Source organism: Manihot esculenta, chromosome 16 (genome assembly GCF_001659605.2).
Source record: "Manihot esculenta cultivar AM560-2 chromosome 16, M.esculenta_v8, whole genome shotgun sequence".
Classification (NCBI taxonomy): domain Eukaryota; kingdom Viridiplantae; phylum Streptophyta; class Magnoliopsida; order Malpighiales; family Euphorbiaceae; genus Manihot; species Manihot esculenta.
Window position 1 is genome coordinate 13,504,347 of NC_035176.2, and position 12,738 is coordinate 13,517,084.

Genomic DNA, 12,738 nt, shown 5'->3' on the forward strand with positions numbered 1-12,738 from the left:
TAATAAAAAATTATTATAATTATATTATCCAGTAAAGATAAAATGTAATATATTATTATAAAATTCAATATATAATATAGATAAATAGAGATTGTAATATCACAATATAAATTAATTAATAAATAGTATATTAATAAAAAACAAATTTATAATTTTTTGAATTTATAATAAAGCTCATAAAATTTTAGAAAAAAATAGTTTAACTTTAACTTATTAATTATTCTATTAAATATATGTATAATTAGAAAATAAAAATTAGTATTTTTAGTATTTATAAAGATTTTTATTTTTAAATTCAAAAAATACTTGTCATTTATTTTTTTTTTAACATTTTCATTTTATATAATATTTATCAGAAGAACTTATATGTTTCAAACTCAAAAATCATAATTTTTTTAATTATGATTTGTGTGAATATTATATAAATCAATTTTATATGTAAGAGATCGAAAATTCGCTTCCTAAGAGTGGATGACGCGTAAAACATCTACTGCATGCTAGTTACATGCCACGTCATCTTGGGACCCAAATGCTTCATCTGGGTCCACATCAAACGCTTGGCTGCCGCACATGCTACAAAGACCCAAAGCAAGCAGCCTTAGCCCGAGCTGCTGGTGGCCAAGGAGGCTGCTTCGCTCATCAGTGATAGATTGCGGTGGCGGCGCTTTGGCTCCCCAGAAATATTGATTTTTTTGGCAAGTTATCACGGCTGGCCATGGCTATTTCTGTTGTAAAATCACATATTTGGTCGAGTTATCTATCTTTTCTCTTGCATATTTTTGCGGCTTCTCTCTTATTATTAACTACTTGTGCTTCTGCTCAAGCCTTCTCGGGTGCGTTTAATCTTCTTTCTAGTTTTGTTCTGTATCCTGGCTTTATTTATTTATCTTACTTGTTTGCTTGTTTTTGTTCTTGCGGATTTGGTAGCAGTAAGTATTTATTATTTATCAGTATTGCTATTGTTATTTTTCTGTTCTTGTTATTTTCATGATGATTTATGATGGTGATGGTTGAACTTTGAATATTATATGTGAAAAAATAAGAAGTCGGAAGTGAAGATGTTGATAGTGGAAGGAATAATTTGTATTCTGAAATCTTGAGAGATGAGGCTGTGGCGAGGCTCAATGAGCTTGGAAAGGTACTATTCAGGCTTTCTCTACTCTCTTTAATTTATTAGATTAAAACTTCTTCTCTGGGTTTCACTTGGACAGGCTACTATTTGGTTTGCTTTGGAAATGAGAATTGAATGCATCTTTTGGTTTGTTTGGTGTGAGAAATTCAAATTTATTTTATGATCTTGATCTCTTTCTTGGCATGATTCAGTTTGCAAGAACATAATTTAAAATGAAAATTTTAACTCATTTTAAAATGAAAATTTTTTAAGTTAAAAGGAATTAAATTATTTCATTCCAAACAAGAGAATTGATATAAAAAAAATCAATTGAATTGCACTTTTGTGAAATTCCTAATTCCAAATGGAGGGAATATGAATTTTATCCGGTTATTTTTCAAAATAAAGATGGAACAAGATTCCTGGGATATAGATATTCATTTATATTCACATTCAGTTTCCAAGGAAATAGCTATAATAGGTCAAAAAATCAATATGGTTTATGTACTAGTCTGAAATACAATCTCATGGTTATTGACAAGGTGATCAATCTGCAAGGTTTGAAGGAATTGAAGTAACTATTAATAATATTTAGCCTAATAATTAGCATTTTTGTCCTGTCCAATGTCCATCCACTTGGTGTTAAATTTACTTTATTAGAGCCATTAGGCACATAATTTAATTTCAAGTTACACCGTACTGGAGTGAGTCCTGTGGAATAGCAAATGGGTTCTTCTTGAATTTTAATAAGAATATATATAATTGCCTGAATCAACAGGTGAGTGATGCTGATAGCTATCTTGAAAGGACATTCATGAGTGCAGCTTCTTTAAGGGCTGCAAATCTTATTTGTGGTTGGATGGAGGATGCTGGCTTGACAACGTTAGCATTCTTCCTTTTCTTACTGCAAACATGGTTTCTGAATAGCTTGACTTATGCGTGTACTATTTCCAGGTGGATTGACCGCATGGGCAATTTACATGGTCGTTTTGAAGGAATGGATCCAAGTGCTGGGACTCTATTGATTGGTTCTCATTTGGTGATATTCCTATTGCATTTTCATTATGCTTATTTTTAATGATGTTTTGCCATTTTATTTAATAGTTGGTAAAAAAGCATGTTATATATCAGTACTAATAGTTGAGAGTTTTTTTTTTCTTATAGGACACTGTTGTTGATGCTGGGATATTTGATGGGTCCTTGGGCATAATCTCAGCATTGTCTGCTTTAAAGGTGTTGAAAACAACTGGAATGCTGGGAAAATTAAAACGGCCAGTTGAGGTCAGTGAAAGCTTCCATTATTATTTTTATCAAAATGTTGCTCAGGTTATAATCTCCATGATTGCAACAGTGTTTTTCCATTTAGACAATATATTATTTGTTGCTTTATTTCTTGAAATTCTAAATTTTCACTTACTGTCTCATTTGGATGGGCTATTGACAGATTGGTGTTCATGGATAGACAATTCTATTTGATAGTTAGCCTTCTAAGATAGTATTGATAACTACTCATGCAAACTAATAAACTAATAATACCAATAAAATTTCAACTGTGACAAATTGGGAAAGTGAATCTTCTATAAATAAAATATATTTCTACCTGCTTTTTCATTTTTCTGGAGGAATATTTTCCTTTAATCCAAAGTAATAAGTCAAAAGAACAGATTATTCTCCATTGGACAGGAAGGATGGCGGAGCTAATGCAATCCTAGTTTTCTATCAGTCGAGCCTGTAAGGACCAGGTCATTTAAAAAGATAATAGAAAAAGTTTTAGAATGAATTAGATCTAATTGGATGAATGGAGAAAGGGATACAGGTCAATGGTAAAAAGAAAAAGTGTTTTTGCATGAATTTTTTTATGGCATCTTATTCACATAGAACAGTAATAAGTGCTAGAATAATTCTTATTCCCTAATGTTTTAGATCTTAATGCAATGTTCACTATGAAGGACTCAAAAATCCTTTCGGAAACTAAATATTTAAATATATATAAGTGGTTCCCACGTGGCAGCATATCTCATTTATATCACAATGTCTTGTTGCTTCTATCCTGAACCTTACAGGTTATTGCATTTAGTGATGAGGAGGGTGTGAGGTTTCAGTCTACTTTCTTAGGCAGTGCCGCTATAGCTGGTATTTTACCAGTTTCAGCATTGCAGATATCTGACAAGGGGTATCCTTGAGTATCCTATCACCTCATTTTTTTTCTTTCCATTGTTTGTTATGGTTATATTGATGTGTAATCCTTGTTCAGTGGTGTAACAGTGCAAGAAAGTCTTAAGGAGCACTCCATTGAAATTACTGAAGAAAGCCTATTACAACTTAAGTATGATCCAAAATCTGTTTGGGGTTATGTTGAGGTATATCAGTGTACTGATTCTCGTTGGTACATTTTTTTTAAAAAAAAAAAATAAAATTCTGATTTGTCATTCCAATTTGGTTCTACTGCTCAGTTATCTTATAAGTGAGGTCCTGTATTTCATAATGCTGCAGGTTCATATTGAACAAGGACCTCTACTAGAATGGGTTGGTTTTCCCCTAGGTGTGGTTAAAGGAATAGCTGGACAGACACGGCTAAAGGTATGTGATATACTTTCAGCATATACATCAAAATCTCAGCCATTTTATTCAATTGGACAAAGAAGGAAGAGTTTTGATGTGCAATAAAATTTTTGCAGCATAATCTAGAATTTTTGTGAGCTTCCAAACAAGAAAAAAAAAATGAAAAAGCTAAAGGCTAGCAAATTTTAAAATTACCCTTGTTGGCTTATTGTGAAAATCTTGATGCTTAGAAAATGCATCATTAGAAAATGCATCATTCTTATTTTTTCAAGGATAGTCCTCTTTGACATACTCTCAATTTCAAGTCCTCGTGGCAAAAACAAAATTATTTCAACCCTGTTCCAAGGCTACAAAAGTTAGTGCATGATGGTTAACTTTTTTTGGCTTTACTTCAATCATGGCCTCTGGATAATGCATTTGACAAATTGCATCAGTCAAGGGTCAAGGCATTGAAGACCAGAAAGACCCAAGTTTCTCCATTTCCCTTCTTGTTGTTCTAGTCATAAACTTAGGAGAGACTTAGGACGATATAGCACAGCCAACTAGATATGTGGGTTTGGAGTGAATTTTGACCTTAATAAAGAGAGAGTAACGATAGTATCCATATTTTGCAATTAGGAATAAACAATGTATTTTTAATTGAGGCATTCAAAAAGAAGAAAAACTCAGGAGTAGTGCGTTTCTTTATCTTGCTTAGCATTTTGTAATTGATGGCAGTGGCAAGTAGTGTTTTACTAGTCATTGAAAGATAATATGGAATCATGCAGTTGAATTTTTATGGTTCATATGTTGTTGTCCCTCGGGCAAAAACTATGATGCATTTCTGACCTCATTAAAGAAAAAATGTGGATGTTTTTGTTATCGGGACATAGCAAGTTACAAGTAGCATAAAGTGCAAGAAAGTTGATGGTCATGCATGACGGTGTTCAGCATGCAATGAAGAGTAACTGCCATCTAACTAATCAGAAATGACTTGGCTCAAGTCCACTATGAAGAAATATTTAAATAAAATCAAGCATGTATTATATTGTATAATAACCTTTTATGCTGTAGAATCAAGCAGTCACAGGCATTATGCATCCACAGAAGCCACTATCGATATGGCTTTTTATTGATAGATTTTCTCCCTTGTGAGAATTAGCAAATTGCATCTGGTCCTCAATTTGGCAAGAAGTTGCCTACATTTGTGTATAGCTAATCCTCCAGCTAAATTTGATTATCTCTACTCTCAAGTAAAATAATTAGTTTATTGTATTAGCACTAAAATATGGTTAATGTGCCTTTTGATGTCTAACGTCTAGCTAATGACACCAAGTAAAGAAATCATATAGACATAGAAGATACTAAATGTAGTTAATCTTAAGGGTGGTTTTTTTTTATTAAAAAAAAAAGAAAACAAAAAAAAGGAAAAGGCCATTGCATAATGGCCATTACAATTGTGATGAAGATGATTTGCTGAGGGATGCTACATAACACCAAACATATTGGTGGCTGAAAATTACTGATAATAATGACATTTTCTCTTTTAAATCCATGATATTAAATCAAGAACACTATTCAGAAGTAATTGGATGTGATGCAAACTAATTGGACAAACTTGTGGGATGACAAACTTGTGGGATATCAGTTGCATGTGGCTTGTGTTTGAGTCAAAAGCCAAAACTAAACTACTTTGCAACTGATGAATGATAAACATGGGATCACATCTGGACCTACTATTACATATTTAACTATCATAATTACCAATTTGACCTTATGACCCAACTTCCCCAATTGCCTAATGGAAAATAAGGATTGCATTGTTTTCTCACGTGCCACCGAAGTTTAAAAATCCACAGTTGTGAATTTCTTGGGAACATTACTGTTCTTGGCCTTCTATTCATAGATACTCTGTTAGGTTTGCTATTTCTCTGTGAAACTTATCATTAACCATTTTATTTAGAATGTGTTGAGAGTCAACATGTATGATAGCATCGACATCCTCCTTTGATTTCTTCTTCTCCTTTTCATTCCTTTAGTCGTATTTCAACTACTTATTTTCCATAAGTGGCTAAACCGAAGTCTATTTAAGTGTGAAATATTGCATCAACATTGTTAGTCTCACATGGTCTGGATATTGGGAAAAGATCTTTCATGTGACTCGAGCAGTCCTCCACTCATAAAGTGCCTTTTGGAGTGGTGCCAGGCTGGGTCCATTTTATCAACATGGTTTCATAGCCAATCACAGTGTCGATCTTGAGATATGAGCACATATTTAGTCCTGTAAACTTCATACTCATGATGTCTAAGTCTGTTGGGGAAAGAGAATTGATGATTGCAGAAAACTGAGGATAAAATTAATTATCTAAATTTGAGCGATACTGAAAATAGATAACATATCAGATAGCTAAAAAATATAGCTAAATGAAACTAACAAACTGAATTTGAAAATTGACGATTTTATTCAAAGATTGTAATATATTTGACAGTCTTTACTCGGTATTGTGATTACAATGCCGTACTAATTTAATGACTCAGTGCCTTTTAAATAGGCATCACAAAAAAACTAATAAAATATCAATAACAGAACTAAGAACAGAAATGAGAAGATAATGCCACTATAGTGATGTGGCTTGATTCAATAACAAACAAGGAAATGAACTCTAAAAAGTCTAAAAAGAAAATAACTAACAGAGACTAAATCAGATTAACATTAACCACGTGCTAATTTTAAATTAATTTTCAACACACCCCCTTGATTCAAAATTGCACACTCCAAGTTGATTTTTAAAATAGACATGCTTATCTTGAGAAAGTGACTTTGTGAGAATATTTGCTACTTGATCATTTATACTGCAATACTGTAATGAAATCACCCAGCCACAAGATCACGAATGAAGTGAACTCGAATGTCTATATGTTTTGTTCTTTCATAAAAAGCTAGTTTTTTGACATTGCATCTGCTGCTTTATTGTTACCATAAATCTCAGTTGCTCCATCTTGTTATTTCTATAAATCTGCAATAATTATTTTTAGCCAAATTCTTTAACATGATGCAATTACAACTACATATTCTACTTCTGATGAGGGCAAGGCTGTTGTACTTTGGATTTTAGAACTCTAGTAAATAGTTGTTGACCCAAGTTTAAACATATAATTTGATGTACTTCTTTTGTCCTCCAAACATCCAGTCTAATCACTGTCATTGAAACCAGACAGCCTAGAATCTGCAGTTTTTGTATACCATAACCCAAAATCAACAAATCAACAATACCGGTTACATAATGCATGACTCTTTTTGCAGCTCCAAGATGATGCTTTGAAGGATAGTGCATGAACCTGAAAATTACCCCAATTGAGAAGACAATATCAGGTCTTGTATGGGTCGAGTAAATTAGGCCACCAATCAAACTTCTAAAATAGCTTGCATTAGCTATTTCAGTTCCATCATCAACCTGCAACCTATTTCAGTTCCATCATCAACTTGCAACTTCTCATTTAAATTCATTGGGGTAGCTGTAGTATTACAATTCAGCATATTAAATCTCTTAAAACAAATCAATTACATATTTTCTTTGTGACACAAAGATTCCATCTTCAACTTGCTTGACTTCTAATCTAAGGAAATAATGCAACAACTTCAAATATGACATTTCAAACTTTTTTCATGCACAGCTTGAATTCATTAATTAGAGAAGAAGAACCCATATATATTATATCATCAATATAAAGGCAAACAATAAGAAGATCCTTTGTATCTCGCCTCTTTAAGTAGAGAATGGGTTCATTCTTACTTCGTTTAAAACCATTCTGCAGAAATAACTATCTATTTTGCTGTACCATGCCCGGGGTGCTTTCTTAAGCCTATACAATACTTTTCTTAACTTGTACACTTGCTCTTCTTTCCCACAAACAACAAAACCTTCAAGTTGAGACACATATACTTCCTCTTCCAGCTCTTCATTTAGGAATGCAGATTTGACATCAATTTGGTTGATTGACTGATTTAATTGAGCACTAAGACTAAAATGAGTTCTCATCGTTTCAAACCGTGCGACGGGAGAGGTGTCATAATAATCCACACCTTGTTGCTGTGAATAGCCTTTTACCATAAGTTGTTTTTACCATAAGTTGTACTTTTTGTTTTTGAATGCTGCCATCTGCTTGAAACTTTATTCTAAAAATCCATTTGACACTAATGACTTTCTTGTCTTTAGGAAGATCCACTAATTCTCAAGTTTCATTCCTTTGAATTGCTGCAATTTTATCTTTCATAGCATTGCACCATTTTTCTTCCTTTGTTGCTTCTTCAAAAATAGTTGAATCAGCTACAAATAGTACTTGTGAAGTCTCATAAATTTCATCTAATGATCTGAATTTTCTTGGAAGAGTTTCATTTTCAGATAAACATGAGCTTGTTGAAATTGGAGAAGTAGCTTGCTATACTGGAAAAGTAGTTTCCTTATTTGAACAGGTGGAGAATTAGCTTGCTGTATTTCAACTGAACTTTTAATCTGTATGCTGTCTGGACTTTCTTGCCAAGGCCAACTTGCCTCTTCATCAAAGACAACATTCCCGCTCACAATTACTTTGCCACTAATAGGATTATACAACCTATATACTTTAGATTGAATACAATAACCAACAAAAATACATTTTGTTGATTTATCATCAAGTTTGGTACAATTATAAGAATCAATCAAAGCATAGGCAATACAATAAGAAATTTTCAAATAGCTCACCGAGGGTCTTCTACCGCTCTAAGCTTTAAGTGGTGTTTTATTCAAAACAGCCTTTGTTGGTGATAACTTTAGCAAGCAAACGGAAGTTGCAACACTTTTTGCCCAAAAATCATCCGGTGATCTCTTGGCCTTTGACAAACTTCTTGCCATTTCCATCACCATGTGATTCTTTCGCTTAGCCACTCCATTTTGCTCTGGTGTATATGGAGTTGTTACTTCTTTGTGAATGCCTTCATCTTTATAAAATTGATTAAATTTATGGGATATGAACTCTCCTCCTCTATCGATTCGAAGTATTTTTACACTTTCCCACTTTGTTTCTTAGCAAATGCCTTGAATTTCTTGAAAATCACAAAAATTTCTAACTTGGATTGTAGAAAATACACCTAGCTCATCCGACTGAAATCATTTGTGAACAATAAAAAATATCTACACCCACTAAAGGACTGCGTTTTTATGGGATCACACTAGTCAGCATGCACAAGCTCTAAGACATTTAGTTGTTTTTCTAGACTTTTCCATAGGAAATGGTTTTTTTACACTGTTTTCCATAAATACACCCTTCATACAAATTTAAAAACTCTATTTTAGGTAACCCAAAAACCATCTGTTTTTTATTTTAACAACCGGAGACCTTTTACATATAGATGCCCATACCGTAAGTGCTATAATATGGATTTACTACTATATTTGACAATAAGAGCATGATTCTCAACATTAGAGATTTTAAGAGGAAACAACTTATTAAACAGTGACTATAATCTGATGTTTTTTATCTCTAATTTTGCATGACTCATCATCAAATAAAACAGAATATCCACAAGTCATAAGTTGCCCAATACTCAACAAATTATGTGTTAAACTTGAAATAAAATAGATATTGTGTAGGAGCTTTATATTACCATTGTTATTTTTAATTGCTATGGTGCCTTTGCTTTCAATCTGCATTTACTTGTCATTACCAAGCTTTACTGTTATCTTGTACGACTCATCAAGCTCTTTGAACAATGACTTTATACCGGTTATGTGATTAGAGCATCCATTGTCTAAAAATCAAATATCACCTGAAGTTATTCTGCTATCTTCATAAGCCATGAACAATTTAGTCTGCTCTTCCTTTTCTGCATAATTAGCTTACTGATAACGTTTCTAGCAATCTTCTTTTACATGCCCATATTTTTTGCAGTAATAGCATTGAATACTGCTTCTGTTAGTTCCTTGATTATCTGTTCTTTGTTCATGCTACTCATTTCTTTGCCCATCACCTCTACCACGATCGTTTCTGCCACGATCTCCTTTGCCTCTGTATTCTCCTTTTCCACGTCCTCTACTAGCTGCTTCACCTTTTACATGAAAGGCTTTTTCTTCATTCTTCACCTGATCTGCATAATCTCATTTTATGAGATTGCAAGGATCCCATCAATCCATCAAATGAATATGTGGCTAACTCTTTCGACTTTTCAATGGCTGTCATAACATGATCAAACTTTGAAGTCAAAACTCCTTAACACTTTTGCAACAACAGTTTAATTTGAGATTTATTCTCTATAAGGTCTCATTTGATTAACAATTGCGGCTACTCTTGAGAGAAAATCTTGCGCTGTCTCTCTACTCTTCATTTGTAAGGTTTTGAAATCACGACGAAGGAATTGAAGTTTAATCGTGATTACCTTAGAAGTGTCTTAGTACGCCGTTTGCAAAGTCGCCCAAGCATTTTTAGCAGTAGTTGCTGCAGGAATTTTTTAAAAAATTGTCTCGTGCATAGCTTGCTGAATAAAGAATAATGCTTTGGAATCTTTTTGCTTGTTTTCCTTCAACTTGGTCTCTTCATCTGGTTCTGGTTCAGGATATCCTTTCTCAACTAAGTCCTACAAATCTTGAAACTTAAGCAGAGTTCTCATCTTGATACTCCTGAATTCAAAATTTTCACATGTGAAAATGGGAATTGCCGGTTGAGAAATACTCACAGCCCAATGTTCTAAGTGAACAAGGCTCGGATACCACTTTGTTGGGGAAATAGGATTGACGATCGCAGAAAACAGAGGATAAAATTAGTTATCTAAATTTGAATGATGCTGAAATTAAATAACATACCAGATAACTAAAATATATAGCTAACTGAAATTAGCAAACTGGATTTAGAAACTGATGACTTTATTCAGAGATTGCAATATATCTGACAGTTTAATCTACTATGTACTATGATTACAATGTCATACTAACTTAATGATTCAGTGCTTTTTAAATAGGCATTACAAAGAAACTAATAAAATATCAATAACAGAAATGAGAAGATAATGTCACTAAGAGTGAACGTGACTTCTCAATAATAAATAAGGAAATGGATCCTAAAAAATCTGAACAAAAAACAACTAACAAAGACTAAATCAAACTAATATTAACCACGTGCTAATTTTAAATCAATCTTCAACCTAGTCCTGTGTACTAGGGTGCTTGTTAAGTCCCACATCAACTAGTGGGTTGAAAAGGCATTTCATTTATGACTTGGACCGTCCTTCCAAAAAGTGCCTTTTGGATTATGGTTAGGTTTGTTCCATTTTATTAATAAATCACTGTAGAGTTTAGATGTGCTAAAATATGAATGTTCAGGCATTGGAACTTTTTTCTAGTCTGCAATAGAATGCAGAATGTTTTGTGAATATTTATCTAAAGTAAAATAAAGTTAGATTGAGTGACATTTTTGCCCTGCACTGAACAGAAGTTATACAATTTATGTACCACATATTAATACTTTAAGCATTGGTCTCCAACAACAGCTCTTGTAAAAAGAAAAAAAAAGAAAAGTCATTTTGGTCTATAAAATAGCTAAAGAGCCAGCCTTAAGGTCCATAGTTTTTTATTTTAAAAAAATTTTGGAAGATCAAAATGTGATTTGCCATATTTCTAGATCTTTTTTCTTTGAAAATATAATTATCCCATAAAAAATGCAGGTTTTGGTGAAAGGCTCACAGGGGCATGCTGGCACGGTTCCAATGGCTTTACGGAAAGATCCCATGGCTGCTGCTGCCGAGTTAATTATACTGTTGGAACGTCTCTGTAAAAATCCTAAAGATTTTCTGTCTTATGATGGGCAATGCAATGATTCCACAATTGAGTCACTTTCCAGTTCCCTTGTTTGTACTGTTGGGGAGATATCGACCTGGCCAAGTGCAAGCAATGTCATTCCAGGCCAGGTAAGTAACTGCCTCTGAGCAACAATTGCATGGAAATGCATTATATTCCTAAGATTAAGAGTTGACAGTTCAAATAAACTTCATGGTTGTAGGTAACTTTCACTGTAGATATACGTGCAATGAATGATATGGGACGTGAAGCTGTCATTTATGAGTTATCTAAGCAGATATATCAAATTTGTGATAGACGATCTGTTTCTTGCATCATTGAACGCAAGGTGAAGACTGCTAATTATTTCAACCAATAATAGTAATAGCAATTCCTTTTCATCATTGTCTTTTTCCTAACAAGTACAATACGACCAGTTTAAAATAACATCATTTGATGCATTTGTTACTGCAATTAATTAACTACAACTTTCTGTTTTATTGAATATTTCAGCATGACGCGAATGCAGTGGTCTGTGATTCTGAATTAAGTTCACAGCTGAAGTTTGCAGCTAATGCTGCACTAAAGAGAATGACTGGTGAGATTCAAGATGAAGTTCCTACACTAATGAGTGGAGCAGGACATGATGCAATGGCTATATCTCGTCTGACTAAGGTTTTTCCTCAACTTCACTAACTTGTAAACAATAAGTTTCCCCTCCATGGATGCATACTTAATTTAATTTCTTGTAACAATTTGAACAGGTTGGGATGCTATTTGTCCGATGCCGCGGAGGCATAAGTCACTCCCCTGCAGAACATGTGTTGGATGATGATGTTTGGGCAGCTGGGTTGGCAATCTTGGCATTTCTGGAGACCCACCTGTAAATAGAACATTCACCGGCCTCCCCTGCAGAACATGTGTTTGGATGATGATGTTTGGGCAGCTGGGTTGGCAATCTTGGCATTTGTGGAGACCCACCTGTAAATAGAACATTCATCCTAATAAGAATTCAATTCAATTGTATAAATGATATATTATATGTATATAAATAATTATTATATGTATATTATTTCTAAAATAAATAGAACATTCATATAAATGTTATATGTATATAAAAAATGATATATTTTTTTAAGTTTGATAAAATTAAAATACGAATATTAAAATATTTATATAAAAAAATCAAAGAATACGCATATTAATTTAAAAATGAAAAATTATTATGCCTTTTTAAGAGTATTTATTAATTTATCGTTCAATTAACCAAAATTTAACATA

At 33.1% G+C, this 12,738-nt stretch overlaps 1 protein-coding gene across 2 annotated transcripts; it reads left to right on the plus strand.

Annotated features, from left to right (window-relative positions):
* Positions 1–458: 458 nt before the first annotated feature.
* Positions 459–12,524, plus strand: LOC110604128 (allantoate deiminase 2). Of its 2 annotated transcripts, none has more exons than XM_021742237.2 (12): positions 459–833; positions 1,044–1,138; positions 1,890–1,993; positions 2,066–2,150; positions 2,276–2,392; positions 3,175–3,284; positions 3,366–3,471; positions 3,605–3,691; positions 11,346–11,588; positions 11,681–11,806; positions 11,971–12,132; positions 12,222–12,524. In XM_021742237.2, the coding sequence occupies exons 1-12, from the start codon at positions 716–718 to the stop codon at positions 12,342–12,344; spliced, it is 1,476 nt and encodes a 491-aa protein (XP_021597929.1). In that variant the 5' UTR covers positions 459–715; the 3' UTR covers positions 12,345–12,524. The 2 variants fall into 2 exon arrangements, with proteins under 2 accessions (XP_021597929.1, XP_021597930.1); XM_021742238.2 differs by having other exon boundaries at positions 1,047–1,138.
* The last annotated feature ends 214 nt before the right edge of the window (positions 12,525–12,738 follow it).